Below are 15,656 nucleotides of genomic sequence, written 5' to 3' on the forward strand. Positions count from 1 at the left end.
CTGGCCACGGCCCCAAGAATCTTCAACAAGGTCCTGGCAGCGGTGATCGCCATCCTGAGAGCCCGGGGTGTGTCCGTGATCCCCTGCCTGGATGACCTCCTGGTCAAGGCTCCAACCAGGGACCAGAATCAGGAGAGTCTCTGTCTCACTCTTCAGATCTTGTCCCGTTTCGGCTGGGTGATCAATCAGGACAAGTCCAACCTGATTCCCACCCAGTCTCTGATCTTCTTGGAGTCAAAGGCAAGAGTCGGCACTCGCACTTCCTCGCTGTGCTCGTGGATACAGAGTAACCGTAGATTGGCTAAAATCCCGGCACTCACTTTTATCTGCTTAGTGAAAGTGTGTTTATTAACACAAGGTGATATACAACATATGAAGCGTTTCGGCCAGAGCTAGGCTCTGGCAGAAACGCGTCATATGTTGTATATCACCTTGTGTTAATAAACACACTTTCACTAAGCAGATAATAGCGAGTGCTGGGATTTTCTTCCAATCTGATCTTCTTGGGACTCCAGTTCGATACGATGGCCGCCCGGATTCGGCTCCTGCCGGACAAGTGCTATGCTCTGTCATTGGGAGTTCATCTTCCTTGTCATCCTATTCGTCCTGGGTCGGATGGTGGTGGCAATGGAGGCCATTACCTTCGCCCAGTTTCATTGTCGACCTCTTCAACTCTCTTCTGTCCCTGTGGGACAAGTCTCTGCTGTCCCTCGATCGCAGGATTATTCTTTCCCCCAGGACTCGCCAGTCCCTCCTGTGGTGGATTCGGTCTCCTCGTCTTCGACAGGGGCAATCTTTCCTGCCCCTCAACTGGCAGGATATCATGACGGATGCCAGTCTTAGTGGTTTGGGGTGGGGGGAGTTTTCAGGGATCAGACGGTCCTTCCAGAAAGTTCTTCTCCCCATCAACATTCTGGAACTTCGGGCAATTTACCTTTGCCTCCTCCATTGGGGGCACCTTCACCAGGACCAACCTGTTTGTGTCCAGTCGGACAAAACCACAGCTGTGGCATATGTTAATCGCCAGGGCGGCACTTGCAGTCCCGCAGCGATGGCCGAGGTCTCCAGGATCCTGTTCTGGGCAGAACTCAGAGTTCCCTCCATCTCGTCGAGTCACATTCCAGGGGTGGACAATTGGGAGGTGGACTTCCTCAGTCACTCCTCTGCTGACCCCGGCATGTGGTCTCTTCATTGAGAGGTGTTTGTGGAGATCTGCGACCTCTGGGGCACTCCGGACGTGGACCTCTTCACGTCTTGCCACAACCAGAAACTTCCTCGCTTCGTCACGAAGTCCCGAGATCCTCTGCCCTAGCCGTAGACGCCGAAGTGATCCCCTGGTCACACTTCATCCTTCCCTATCTCTTCTCTCCTCTCCTTCCCAGGGTCCTGAGGAAACTCAAAGTGGAGGGCGTCCCCGCAATTCTCGTGGCTCAGGACTGGCCCAGGCGTGCGTGGTACGTCGACGTTGTTCGACTATTGGCTGACATACCACTGCGTCCCCCCAGTTCGTCCCGACCTGCTCTCTCAGGTTCCCCTTTGCCACCCCAATTTACTGTTGCTGCATTTTATGACGTGGTGGTTGAAACCGCGGTTCTAAGGGCCAGGGGGTTCTCTCCCCAGGTGATCTGCACAATGATCAGGGCGTGCAAGCCTTCCTCTGCGAAGATTTATCATCGTACTTGGCGGTCTTACTTTCGATGTGTGAGCCTCAATCCTTCTCCCCAGTTGTTTTCTCCCTTCCACGCCTTCTTTCCTTTTTGCAGTCTGGGCTGGAACAACGCTTGGCTTTCAGTTCCCTTAAGGGTCAGGTGTCGGCTCTCTGCCGTACAGATCCCCTACTCCTCCATGGGATCTCAATCTGGTTCTCAGTGCTTTGCAGGGTACTCCCTTCAAACCTCTCCGGGATGTTTCTCTTCGTGTCCTTTCCTGGAAGGTGGCCTTCCTCATTGTGATTACTTCCATTAGGAGAGTTTCGGAGCTGGTGGCTCTCTCCTGCCATTCCCCCTTCCTGGTCTTGCACCAGGACAAAGTTGTTTTCTGTCCGGTCCCATCTTTTTTGCCTAAAGTGGTCTCCGCCTTTTACCTAAATGAGGATATCGTCCTCCCATCCTTTTGTCCAGCTCTGTCCAATCCCAGGGAATGGTTGTTTCATGGCCTTGACATGGTACGGGCAATTCGGATTTACCTTTCGGTCACTTCATCCTTTTGCCAGTGTGACTCTTTCTTTGTGCTTACGGAGGGTCGTCGTAATGGATTTCCTAATTCGAAGGCGACGATTTCGCGGTGGATCCGTTCTGCCATCTCGGAAGCTTACCGCTGCAAAGGGAAGACTCCGCCTTTCCGGGACTCAGCTCATTCCACTCGTTCCGTCGGGTCCTCCTGGGCTCTCCGCAACAGGACTTCGGCCTTGCAAGTCTGTAAGGCGGCCACCTGGTCGTCCTTGCACACTTTTACAAAATTTTACCAGGTGCACACTTTCGAGTCCGCTGACGCTGGTTTGGGTTGCAAGGTGTTGCAGGCGGCTGTGGCCCAGCCTTCCACCTGAGTTGCTTTGGTTTCTCTCCCACCTCGGGGACTGCTTTGGTACATCCCACAGTCTCTCTGTCCCTCAATGGAGCCGAACGAGTAAAAGTAGATTTTTATGCTTACCGTAAAATCTCTTTCTCAGAAGATCCATTGGGGGACACAGCACCCACCCATTTGTTCTGGTGTCCTTGGTTCGGTTACCTGTCCAAGGGTTGGTTCGGTTATTTTTTTGTCTGTGGTTTCCTCGGACAGTTGCTGTTTTTTCTTTCCCCGTCGGTCCTCTCCTACTGCTTTGGGGCTAAACTGATAGCTCAGAGTCTGTAGGCGGAGTATATTCTGCTAGGAGGGGCCGACTTTCTTTTTGTTGCCTAGTGTCAGCCTCCTAGTGGCAGCAGCACCCACGGTCTCTGTGTCCCCCAAAGGATCCTCCGAGAAAGAAATGTGGTGTCCCGGTACTGGACTTGGTCCTGTACCTTTGGTTGTAAGTCCCCATAGTCAGAGTTACTCATGCTCATAGGTCTCTCCTGGTGGGATAACACCTAGTCACCTCCTAGTATTCTTAAAATTGTACATATTTAAATATATTATAATATATTGTAAGTATTGTACAGGACCTTAGGTCACGTGATCAATGATATTTGTTTTGTATTAGAGGTTAAGGACCTTCGGGTCATGTGACTAGGTCATGTGTTATATCCATAATCCTTTGTACTAGGACTGACAGGTTTGGGGAACCAATAAGCTTTGAACCTGCCCCTTCAGATATAAGGGCGCTGTATCCAATGATCGCTCTCTCTTTCTCTTTCCTCCGGGATATGACAGCGAGCGGAGCTCTGTGTAATTCTACAAGCAAATTAGGCCTGAAGCCTACCAATTTCAGCTACATACTGAACAGTGAGTTTATCCAACTCCATCCTAAAATCCTACATGACTACTAAACCTAAAACATACCCCTAAATTCAGTGGAACAGCGTAAAGCAAGGGTTCAAAGCTTATTCCCTACAAGGTCCCAGCCAACCTGTGAGGAGCCTAAATTCCGGTCCTCTTGTAAAGACATTTGTTAATTGCATCCTGCATAAAAGCTGCAGTAAAGTTATTTCAAGTTCAATACAATTCCGGCTGTGGACAATCCTTTATTCCTCCCTATCGCTCTTGGGACGGGTGGCGGTAGGACATATAGATACAGAGGAAGCCCTCACCCTGGCGTTACGACAATTAAGGGTTAAATCTATACCCAGCAACACCATCCTGCAACACCCCTGTTCACCCATTACCCCAAGTCACCACAGAGATTTTACGGTAAGCATAAAAATTTACTTTTTATTAGCTTTGATGATGGGCTGGGTAAGGTTACTTCAGTACCTGAAGTTTCATGGCTTAGTATAGACCTGTGTTTCCCAAGCAGGTTGCCTCCAGCTGTTGCAAAACTAAACTCCCAGCATGCCAGGGCAGCCTTTGGCTATGGCACAGGTTTATGTAACAGTGCGCTAAAGGCTGTCCAGGCATGATGGGTGTTATAGTTTTTAAACAGTTTGGCAGCCACAGGTTGGAGACTCCTGTACCTAAAACGTACACTACTTATTCTGTAGGCAACCAATGCAACATATATAGGGAATTAGAGAACACCCTGCTGTCTGGGCACGATGGGAGTAGTAGTTTTAGAACAGATAGAGAACCACAGGTTAGCGCAGCGTCTTCCAAACAGCGTGTATCCAGCTGTTGCAAAACTACAACTCTCAGCATGCCCGGACGCATGCTGAAAGTTGTAGTTTTGCAACAGCTGGAGGCCCCCTGCTTGGAAAAACCCTGTATCATTACGCAAAGATCACATTTCCTACATACCACAATGCTCCAATTTGTATAGTTTATTTACTTATTTATTTATATATTTATTTATTTATTTTTTCCATTTTATTTTGACATTGCAACTGATACAATTTCTGCAACTGATACAATTTATCTACATGCCCCAATTCCTGGTTGGTACAAAAAAAAAAAAAAAAAAAAAAAAAAAAACTTTGCAAACCATAAATATTTATTGAGGATGAAAGTATTTTCTCAATATTTCCCTTGATATAACACAACATATTTCCCATCTGTTTTCGTGTCTGCACAGCATCAATATTGACAGAGATACATCTTAACCGGTGCCCCTGCTGGCAATGATAGGTGCTGTGCATTGCATCTGCCAATCTGCTGGCAACACCGAGCTCCTGTCAGGATAGGGTTAAAGTGGTAGTAATCTGAAGGCATGGACCTTTAAGTAGAGCAGGGCCCCTCCTTCCCTGAGAGCACCAGTGGCTTCTGTGTCTGTGCTATTGGAGGCTTCCCCTGTCACTCACTGCAGGGAGTGCAGCTTCCTCTTTGAAAATGTTGCAAGTTTGCAAGAGATCAAGATCCTGGGATTCTTAGATCGGCTAGTGCCAGGAGCTGTGCTGTGCTGATCTGTGGGCATAGACTGGGCACAGCACTGGAGACATGGGATCCCTGCAGCCCTTCTGTGCTTTGTAAAGTTCCCAGCTCTGCCAGGAAAAAAAAAAGGGGGGCTCTTCTGCATGTGACATGCTGTGGATTTAGGGGAGCTGGCACAAGCTTGGCACCTGCTGGCACTCTGCGGATATTATGCACACATCAGGATGCTATGGGATCTGCTGATGACTTGAGCAAAAGCCATATAGATTGGTAAAGAAAGGAGGTGGTCCTGCCTTGCATTGGGTGCCCATGCCAGAGTAGATCATGGGCACTGGAGTGTGCAGCAGGAGGCAGAAGAGTCTCCTCCACACAGGCTTCTGTCTGCTGGCACTGATGGGGCTGGGCACTGGGTTCTACTTCTACAACTACATGCAGAATAAAGCCAGGACATCAGAAGCTCAGGCTGGCAAATACAAGCAGCAGCACGAAACCCTGTCTGCCCAGCTGCAAGGTAAGCTGGGCATCCGGTCAGTGGGAGGAGGAGGTGGTAGGGGGGCAGGGAGGGGGGTTGTTATTGCTATTTTGTAGTTGCTGATGGGCAGCCAGGGCTCTTAATTTAATTAGCCAGCAATCCACCTCCCACTCTGGGAGAGGAGGTAAACTGCAGCCATATGTCACCCTCCCCTCCTCCTGCCAAGGAACTGACACTGGAGTTTCAAAGTTTTCAGGAAAGCGGGGTGAGAGTGCCTAGGAGTGGCCTGGCACAGGGGGAGACTTGGCATCTACTTGTTTTACACATGCATTTGTTAATAGCACTAGACATATTATAAATAGCTGAATGGGAAGGGGGTGGAGGGAGGTGATGCTGCATTGCCAAAGATCAGAGCAGATAGTCACCCAGTGGTCTCCAACTTTTGTGACTCTTGTAGATGTGTCAATGTCCTGGCAGAAGAGGCTGGGAGTTGTAGTTTTGTCGCAGGTTTGAGGAACAAACCCCAGACGCTAAAGGCTGTCTGGGGATGATGGGAGTTATGGTTTTGAAACAGTAGGAGAGCGATATACTATTAGTTTTGTAGGCATCCAGTCAACTAATATGGTGAATTCGAGGACATCCTGCCATCAAGGCATGATGGGAGTTGTAGTTTTGAAATCGTTGGAGAGCCACAGGTTGGAGACTCTGTACCTCAAGCATATACTAAAGCAAAACCAAGTAGATCCAGCTCACCCCAAAGACTGCGCGCACGGATAGGACCAGGACTAGTCCAAATGTATGCAAAGAGAGAACAGTATCCAGCGCACACTCGTGTAAAGGAACTTCTTTTATTCAGTTGCCATGGGATACATCAGGCACTCAGGTAACGTGACGCGTTTCGGCCCGCAAGGCTTTGCGGGCCGAAACGCGTCACGTTACCTGAGTGTCTGATGTATCCCATGGCAACTGAATAAAAGAAGTTCATTTACACATGTGTGTGTGCGCTGGATTCTGTTCTCTCAAGCATATACTATTAGTTCTGTAGGCAACCAATTAACTATTATGGCGAATAAGAGGACATCCTGTCGTCTGGGCATGATGGGAGTTGTAGATTTGAAACAGTGTGAGGGCCACAGGTTGAAGACTTCTGTACCTAGAGCGTGTACTAGTAATTCTCCAGGCAACCAGTAAACTAATATTGGGAATTAGAGGATATCCCGTTTTTTGGGCGTGATAGGAGTTGTAGTTTTTGCAATAGCTGTAAAGTTACGTTTTGTGGAACATTGAACTAAAGGCTGCCCGAATGTGTTTTGCCATGGGATGTGCTATGGCACTACACCGGGCATGATGGAAGTTGTTTTTTGAAGCAGTTATGGAGCCACAGGTTGGAGACTTCTGCACCTCAAGCACATACTACTAATTATGTAGGCAGCCAATGCACTCATGTGGTGAATTAGAGGACATCCCACTGTGTGGTTATGCTGGGAGTTGCAGTTTTGGAACAGAGAGAGAACCACAGGTTAAGGCAGTGTTTTTCAAACAGCATGTCTCCAGCTGTTGCAAAACTACAGCTGTCCGGGCATGCTGGGAGCTGTAGTTTTGCAACAGCTGCAGACACTCTTTTTGGGGAACAGTGCTCTAATATGCAGGTCAGGGAATAGAGTGGCAATAAATAGTACATGCCTCCTTTAAATGTTTGCATCATTGCATTCCATTAGTGGTGCCCTTATGTGATCCCTCTAGGCCTGTTCAAAGCACTTTTTACAAGGAAGAGCCCCTATACTACATCCTGGATTGGCTGAGAAAGATATGTTCGAGCATTTTCTATGCTATTCTTCATTTTCGTCTATATTTTTTATTTCAGGTCTTTTATAGAAGAAAATATAGTTTAAAGTTTTTTAGGCGTGGGTTAAATCTATACAAGAGGCTCCCTGTTTGAAAAATTGATGAATAAAGAGGGTAATGGAGACTCCAACCCCATATAATTTTTGTCCATGAGCCTAGTTGTACATAAAAGAAAACATATACTCACTTGTGCTGATCCCCTGTCGCTATAGTCCCAACAGTGCATGTTCCCAGCTGAGCAGCACTTCCTGCTTTTGTCTCAACATGTAAGGCAAGCCCATCACTGTACATAGGGGTGACCAACCTCTGGGAGCTGGGTGTGGGTGCTTCGTAAAAATTTAACAGACAACAATATTTAGGTCTAGACAACACTTTTTGAATGGAGTAAGTGCCGTCTACTGGTAGACGACAACATACACGCTCCTCGCTGAGAGCCGGGGTCCCAGCGATTGGACCCCCAGCGATCAGCTACTTATCAGGAGATAAGTTAAAGGGGTACTCCATTTTTCTCAAAATCAACTGGTGCCAAAAAATTAAGCATATTTGTAAATGACTTCTATTTAAAAATCTTAATCCTTCCAGTACTTATCAGCTGTCATCAGAGAGCACTGTGGTCAGACCGAAAAGAAATTCAACAAGAAAAAAACTTTAGTAGTATACAGCAGCTGATAAGTACTGGAAGGATTAAGATTTTTTTAAATAGAATTTACAAATCTGTTTAACTTTGTTGATTTAAAAAAAATGTTTTCCACTGGAGTACCCCTTTAACTTTAGTTGGAGTTCTCCTTTCAATTTTTTTTACATAGACACAAAGGCATGTCTGTATAGCAAACTGCGTCGGGTACTGCAGCTTTTCCCATTAATGTGACTGGGACAAACTGCAATTCCAGGTACGGTCATTTCAATCATCAGTCGTATAAAGTATATTAGGGTAGGGAGTTTCTGGATCATAAACTGAATCTGCCATAAAGTGCACACACTTCTATACAGGAAGGAAGTATGCGTCTTCAATATGGCCGCCCACACAGAAAGCTTTAAAAAAAAAATCTCTGGCACCCACCTTCCTGGACGAGTGCAAGTGACGGCCATTCAGCCAATCGCTGGCCACAGCGATGTCCCCCCTCAGCCAGTGATTTATTGAGTAGGCTGTCTCATGCACTCGTCCAGAAAGGTGGGACCTAGAGTGTGCCGAAGACAGGTAAGTAGACTGGCCCCGTACAGGAGATCATGGAGGGGCCCAGTGGTTGGACCCCCCACAATTATACTTCCTCCCCCTCCTGTGGATAGGGGATAACTGTCTGATAAGTTCAGATCCCTGAATAACCCCTTTAAGGCTGGGTTCACACTAGGGATCGACCGATATGGATTTTTTTAGGGCCGATACCGATATTTTGTGACCTTTCAGGCCGATTACTTATACCGATATTCCGGTATAAGTTATCGGCTACTACCCCCCCCCCCACACACACACACACCCCACCGGCCCTGCAGAAGCCGCTGCAGATCAATGATTTAACCCCTTAAGGACCAATGCAAATAAACCTGTAAGCCCCTGAAAGACCAGGCCTGTTTTTTCAAATCGGGGATGTCTGTCTTTATTAGAGAATAACTCTGGTATCGTTTTGCCAATCACGATAATTCTGACATTGTTTTTTTGTCACAAGTTGTCCTTCATGTACATAGTAAAAGTAAGCCGATATCATTTGTAGTTTTTTTTTTTACAATGCAAAAAATCATGACATTTTTACAAAAAATTACGATTTTTTGCTATTTTAACACTAATTGGTTGCATATATTTATACTTACTGACCAAATAGTTTATGAAACTTATACTTTCAGATGTCTACTTTATTTTGACGTAATTTTTTTGTTTTTAATTAACATTTTAAATTAGTTAGAAGCCTAACAATTTTACTTGAAATTTTGAAAATTTGAAAAGTACATCTTTTTTTATGTGCTATGCAAGGTTTGCAGAAATTAAAAGGTATTAGAACATAGGAACACCCCCCCCAAATGACCCCATTTTAAAAACTAGACCCCTCAAGGTATTCGCTAGGGTGTACAGTGAGTATTTTAACACCATCGTTTTTTGGCAGGAATTATTACAAAGTCAGTGTTAAAAATTTGAAATTTGCAATTTTTCACAAATGCATCATTTGGGGGGCATATTTTTTGTACATCACTTCTGATATTGAAAGCAATGCACCCTATATTTTATTTAGCTGCTTGTCCCATGTTCGGAAATACCCCTGCTTTGGCCATATATGGTTCCTTGGCCGCGTGGTAGGACTCAGAAGGAGAGGAGCACCATTTGGCTTTCAGGGCAGAACAGTACCCCCACCCCCACAAGTGACCCCCATTTATATACCGCACCCCTACAAGTTATTGGCTGGATCAGGGACCTCTCTGTTTGGTCCTTGGTCGGCTGGCAGTATAACGCGTCTGTCTGTGACAGTTAAGGCTCCTGATGGATATATCCGCCATGTTGTGGGAATAAGCACCCGCTCATGGCGAATATATCCATCACTGCTGCGGCTGGGTTGCTCAGTGTGTCCGCTCATGACTGCTGGCGGGAAATCCGCCGCTATGAGTGGACACACAAAGCTACCCAGCCGCAGCAGCGAGCTCATAACCGTGACTGCTGCATAATGTGTAGGATCACGTGGCGGACATCCGCAGCATATTACATGCTGCGGATGTCCGCCAATGCGATCCTGCACATTATGCATTTTTTAAATTAGATTAATTTAATAAATGTATTTTTAAAATATATAATTTTTTTTTACTCTTTTATTACATTTTTATTTATTTTTACACTTTTATTTTATTTATTTATTTATTTTTACACTTTTTAATGCTTTGGAATACTTAGTATTCCAAAGCATTGCAGTTATATGCTGCCTGCCAGTTTTCACTAGCAGGCAACATATTAGGACATGCCTCTGGCACGTCCTACAGGCAATACCCAGGGCAGACCTGGGGGTCTTTGTAGGAACCCCCGGCTGCCCAGGTATGCAGCAGTACCCCGTGATGCTCCGGGGTGCTGCAGGAGAGACAGAGGGAGCCCCCTCCCTCTGTCAGAACTCCTTACAGCGCGCGGTCACTTCTGACCGCGGCTGTAGGGGTTAAACTGTCGGGAGTGAAGTGAACTTCACTCCCGGCAGTGCGGCAGGCCCCGGCCAGCCGCGGCCACAAACAGCACCCCGCAATCGCGATGCGGGGTGCTGCAGAGGAGACAGAGGGAGCTCCCTCCCTCTGTCATAACACTTACAACCCGCAGTCACTTCCGACCGCGGCTGTAAGGGTTAAAACTGCCGGGACCGAAGTTTACTTCGGTCCTGGCAGTGCAGCAGGGTCCCGGCTGTGTGATACAGCCGAGTCCCTGCCGCGATCTCGTGGGTGCACTGGGCAGCACCCACGAGAAGAATGGACGAGTATAGACGTCCAGGTGCGGGAACGCCCGCCAACCTGGACGTCTATACTCGTCCATGGTCGTTATCGGGTTAAAGCGGCCGCCGCCCCCCCATTGCCTCCCCCATCCCTAGTTTTATAATTACCTGTTCCCGAGGCCCAGGGTCCGCACTACTTCTGGCTCCGGCGGCGTCCTGAGCTGTCACTGTGCGCACTGACGGTGACATCGCGTTGAGGACGTCACTCGTTATTGCGCAGCGCACAGCAATAGGACGTCGTAGGAGCCAGAAGTAGCACGGACCCCGGGAACAGGTAATAATAAAACCGGGGATGGGGGAGGCAATGGGGCGGCGGTGGTGGTCTCTGGCTGGGGAGGCGGGACGGGGCATTATCGGCAAGGTAATTGCTGATACCGATAATATCCAAAATCGTGAATATCGGCCAATCCCTAGTTCACACTACGATTTGTCCATACGGGGACCGGATTCAGATAGTGACTCCGATCGGATCATTTTTGCCCCGTATCCGGATTTCTGGCCGGACTGAAAACCACAGCATACCATGGTTTTCATTCCGGGGCAAAAATGATCCGATCAGAGTCACTATCTATATCCGGTCGGCTCATTCAAATGAATGAGACGGGGGCCGGGTACGCCTGGGATACGGGGGCGCCCAGTTTTCCCATCTCCCAGCGGGATCCGTTCCCCGAATGGACATAACGTAGTGTGAATGCAGCCTTAGCTGGTCATCTAAGGTGTTATCCTCCTCTCTGGAATCTATCTTTTGCCCCTCCTTTAGTAAATTAATTATTTTCTTCATAAACAAATTACAGTTCTGACATGTCTTCTCTCAGAACTCACAGTTGAGCTGTTCCTTTGTTATTCCTCCTGGAAATCTATAGGTAAATTGATAACGGTTTGCTATGTACATCAAAACCTGTCCAGAGGAAAAATTGCTGAGTTGCCCATAGCAACCAATCAGATTGCTGCTTTCATTTTTGAAAAGGCCTCAGAAAAATGAAAGAAGTGATCTGACTGGTTGCTAGGGGCAACTCGGCAACTTTTCCTCTAGACAGGTTTTGATAAATCTCCCCCAATATGTCTGTAATAGGCAGAGGAATAAAAAATAACCTATTATCCATTCAGATGCAAGTTATTGTTTTGATTATACAATGTAGCAAAAAAAAACAACAAAAAACGTGGTTGCTATGGGTAACCGAACAGTTGGTATTCTTTCATGGACACTAGAGATGAGCGAACTTACAGTAAATTCCATTCGTCACGAACTTCTCGGCTCGGCAGTTGATGACTTTTCCTGCGTAAATTAGTTCAGCTTTCCGGTGCTCCGGTGGGCTGGAAAAGGTGAATACAGTCCTTGGAGACTCTTTCCTAGGAATGTATCCACCTTTTCCAGCCCACCGGAGCACCTGAAAGCTGAACTAATTTACGCAGGAAAAGTCATCAACTGCCGAGCCGAGAAGTTCGTGACGAATTGAATTTACTGTAAGTTCGCTCATCTCTAATGGACACAGCAGAAGAGTCTCCTGGCAGGGCGTCTGTTCCTGAGGATTTATTGACTCGTATTCACGGCTCATTACCTGTTGTAGGCCGGAGTTGTCAACATAATTTTATAGATCAATGGAACAGCTTGAGGAAATGGTTTCTATGCGTTTTTTTTGTTTTGTTTTGCTCCAAAATAAAATGCAAGATCAATGTATAAATATTTAGAGCAGTGGTCTCCAACCTGCGGACCTCCAGATGTTGCAAAACTACAACTCCCAGCATGCCCGGACAGCCAACGGCTGTCCGGGCATGCTGGGAGTTGTAGTTTTGCTACATCTGGAGGTCCGCAGGTTGAAGACCACTGATTTAGAGGAAAAATCTGGAGTTTTTTTCTAGAATGTCATGGATGACTATATAAGAGCGTAGATGTGTTGGACATAGGTGTGAGCATCGAGAATGTAGCGCAGTGCTTCCCAACCAGGGTGCCATGTCAAGGCATGCTGGGAGTTGTAGTTCTGCACCAGCTGGAGACATACTGGTTGAGACGCACTGATGTTTTGGTCATAATGTTTGTCTCTGCTGTTACCTTTAGAACGGTGTTTACCAACCTGTGGCCCTCCAATTGTTGCAAAACTTCAACTCCCACCATTCCCCGACAGGCTGTCAGGGCATGCTGGGAGTTGTAGTTGTGCAACTGCTGGAAAGCCACAGCTTGGTTTCTTAAAGGGGATGTCTGCTTAACAAATCTATTAGCATATGCTTAGCAAATAGAGGGGGCTGTTCATTCAGGACCTTCAATCAGCAAAAGTGAAGAATTATTATAGAAGAGCCTTTCGCTTGAGTTTTCACTATAATACGTCAGAAAGTTCACATCATAGAGTTAACAGGAGTTTTCTTGCTTTATGCAAATATAGCCTAGTGCTTGTATAATAAAAGCTGTGGTGTGTGTTGTTTGTTTTTATTTTTTTTTACATTTTTTTTTTCTAATTCCTCTGCTTGCTTTCAGTGAACCTGAACATTCTTGTTTAACCACTTAAAGCGTACCTGTCAGTGCAAAAAAAAAGAAGAAAAAAAGTGATATGTTACTCAGGACTAGAGATGAGCGAACTTACAGTAAATTCGATTTGTCACGAACTTCTCGGCTCGGCAGTTAATGACTTATCCTGCATAAATTAGTTCAGCTTTCAGGCGCCCCCATGGGCTTGAAAAGGTGGATACAGTCCTAGAAGACTCTTTCCTAGGACTGTATCCACCTTTTCTAGCCCACGGGGGCGCCTGAAAGCTGAACTAATTTATGCAGGATAAGACATCAACTGCCGAGCCGAGAAGTTCGTGACGAATCAAATTTACTGTAAGTTATCTACTCAGGACCCAATCCTGATCATGTGCATATAATTTTTATGTGTCTCGGACCTATATATCCAGAGATATAAGCATTTATCTGCTGGTGAGTTCAGCATTTTTATGAATACATGTTCTATCTGTTTTATCTCCTCCTAGTAAAGCTGGATGCTAATCAGCATAGCTGTCACTATGTGTGTCATTCATCTTTCACAGACTCCTGATTGTCTGATCAACTTCTTTGTCATTCAGGAGTCCGAGAAAGCTTTGACTATTTCAGCATGCTGGGAGTTGTAGTTTAGTAACAACTGAAGCTGCAATGTTTGTAAATAACTGTGTTAGAGCAGTGTTGCCTCCAGCTGTTGTAAAACTACAGCTCCCAGCATGTCCACACATCCTTTATCTGTAGTTTTGCATACACTCAGTAGAAATCTCCTATACTGGATACCGGTATGCTTTACGGCTGGTATCCAGAATGCTGTAAAATCTAGACTGGTCTGTCTGGCTAAAAGACAGGCGACCCCTAGTGGTGGCTATTTTGAGCTTGAATTTCAGGTGAAAATTAAAAAAAACTTTAACAGGTGTATATTGTGAAATGTCATATTATAATGAGTCCTGCAATATATGAAAAGTTTTTAACAATGACAGTGCCTCTTTAAGGACCAAGGATGTACCGGTATGTCCTAAGTCCGCTCCTGTTCTATAAAGCGGGGCCACGGCCGGGACGGCCGCACAGCGCTATTAACCCTTTAGACGCGGTGTTCAAAGTTGAATGCCGTGTCTAAAGTGAAACTAAAATGTTGCCGCTAGCTCAGGGGGCTGTTCGGGATGTCCGCGGCGAAATCACGGCATCCCGGACAGCGGTGACACAGCAGGAGGGTCCCTTACCTTGCCTCCTGGTGTCCGATCGCGGAATTACTGCTCAGTGCCTGAGATCCAGGCATGAGCAGTCAAGCGGCAGAATCATTGATCAGTGGTTTCCTATGAGAAACCATTGATCAATGTAAAAGATCAATGTGTGCAGTGTTATAGTTATTGCAAAAAAAAGTGGGAAAAAAAGTGAATAAAGATCATTTAACCCCTGCCCTAATAAAAGTTTCAATCACCCCCCTTTTTCCCATAAAAAAAGTGTAAATAAAAATAAACATATGTGGTATCGCCGCGCGTGGAAATGTCCGAATTATAAAAATATATTGTTAGTTAAACCGCAGTCCAAGATAATGTATTTTTGGTCACTTTTATATCATGAGTAAAAAGCGATCAAAAAGTCAGATCAATACAAAAATGGTACCACTAAAAGCTTTAGATCACGGCACCAAAAATTAGCCCCCATACCACCCCATACGCAGAAAAATAAAAAAGTTATAGGGGTCAGAAGATGACAATTTTAAACGTATAAATTTTCCTGCATGTAGTTATGATTTTTTCCCAGAAATAAGACAAAATCAAACCTATATAAGTAGGGGATCATTTTAACCGTATGGACCTACAGAATAAAGATAATGTGTCATTTTTACCAAAAAATGTACGGTACTGTGTAGGAACGGAAGCCCTCCAAAGTGATATAATTGTGTTGTTTTTTTTTTTTCTATTTCGCCGTAGGTTTTTGGGTAACAAAACACTAGGGGTACTCCAGTGAAAACCCTTTTTTTTTTTTCTTTTATCAACTGGTGCCAGAAAGTTAAACAGATTTGTAAATTACTTCCATTAAAAAATCTTAATCCTTCCAGTACTTATTAGCTGCTGAATACTACAGAGGAAACATTTTCTATCGGGATTTTCTCCTACTCTGGACAGAGGTGTCAGCAGAGAGCACTGTGGTCATGATGTCAGCAGAGAGCTCTGTGTTCCAAAAAGAAAATAATTTCCTCCTGTAGTATTCAACAGTTAATAAGTACTGGAAGGATTAAGATTTTTTAATAGCAGTAATTTACAAATCTGTTTAACTTTCTGGCACCAGTTGATGTACCCCTTTAACAACATCTTGCCCCCGGAGTTAATACCATCTGATCCCACCACTCACACTGCTACACCCATGGGCCCGCCATACACCTGTGGGTCACCACAGCAGCATTCAGCACAATGTTTTTTTTCCTGGTAAATTGCTGGTAACCTGCTGGCCCTTGTGCCCCACACAGTAGTAATGC

General features: G+C 45.8%; 1 protein-coding gene and 1 long non-coding RNA gene across 5 annotated transcripts in view; one reads left to right on the forward strand and one right to left on the reverse strand.

The window, feature by feature from the left end:
- LOC130293502 (uncharacterized) overlaps window positions 1-11,626 on the reverse strand; it is a 51,890-nt gene extending 40,264 nt beyond the window's left edge. The window contains exon 1 of the long non-coding RNA XR_008848226.1: window positions 11,527-11,626. This is a non-coding gene — a long non-coding RNA (uncharacterized LOC130293502). The remainder of the gene's footprint in view (window positions 1-11,526) is intronic.
- The window catches only part of LOC130293500 (Golgi integral membrane protein 4-like), a 125,779-nt gene continuing 114,982 nt past the window's right edge, over window positions 4,860-15,656 (forward strand). For 2 of the 4 annotated variants that reach the window (XM_056542276.1, XM_056542277.1), the window contains exon 1: window positions 4,860-5,449. In XM_056542276.1, the coding sequence (XP_056398251.1) occupies window positions 5,263-5,449 (187 nt within the window). In that variant the 5' untranslated portion in view covers window positions 4,860-5,262. The remainder of the gene's footprint in view (window positions 5,450-15,656) is intronic. The other 2 variants (XM_056542275.1, XM_056542272.1) reach the window with 2 other exon arrangements.

Source organism: Hyla sarda, chromosome 10, assembly GCF_029499605.1.
Source record: "Hyla sarda isolate aHylSar1 chromosome 10, aHylSar1.hap1, whole genome shotgun sequence".
Classification (NCBI taxonomy): domain Eukaryota; kingdom Metazoa; phylum Chordata; class Amphibia; order Anura; family Hylidae; genus Hyla; species Hyla sarda.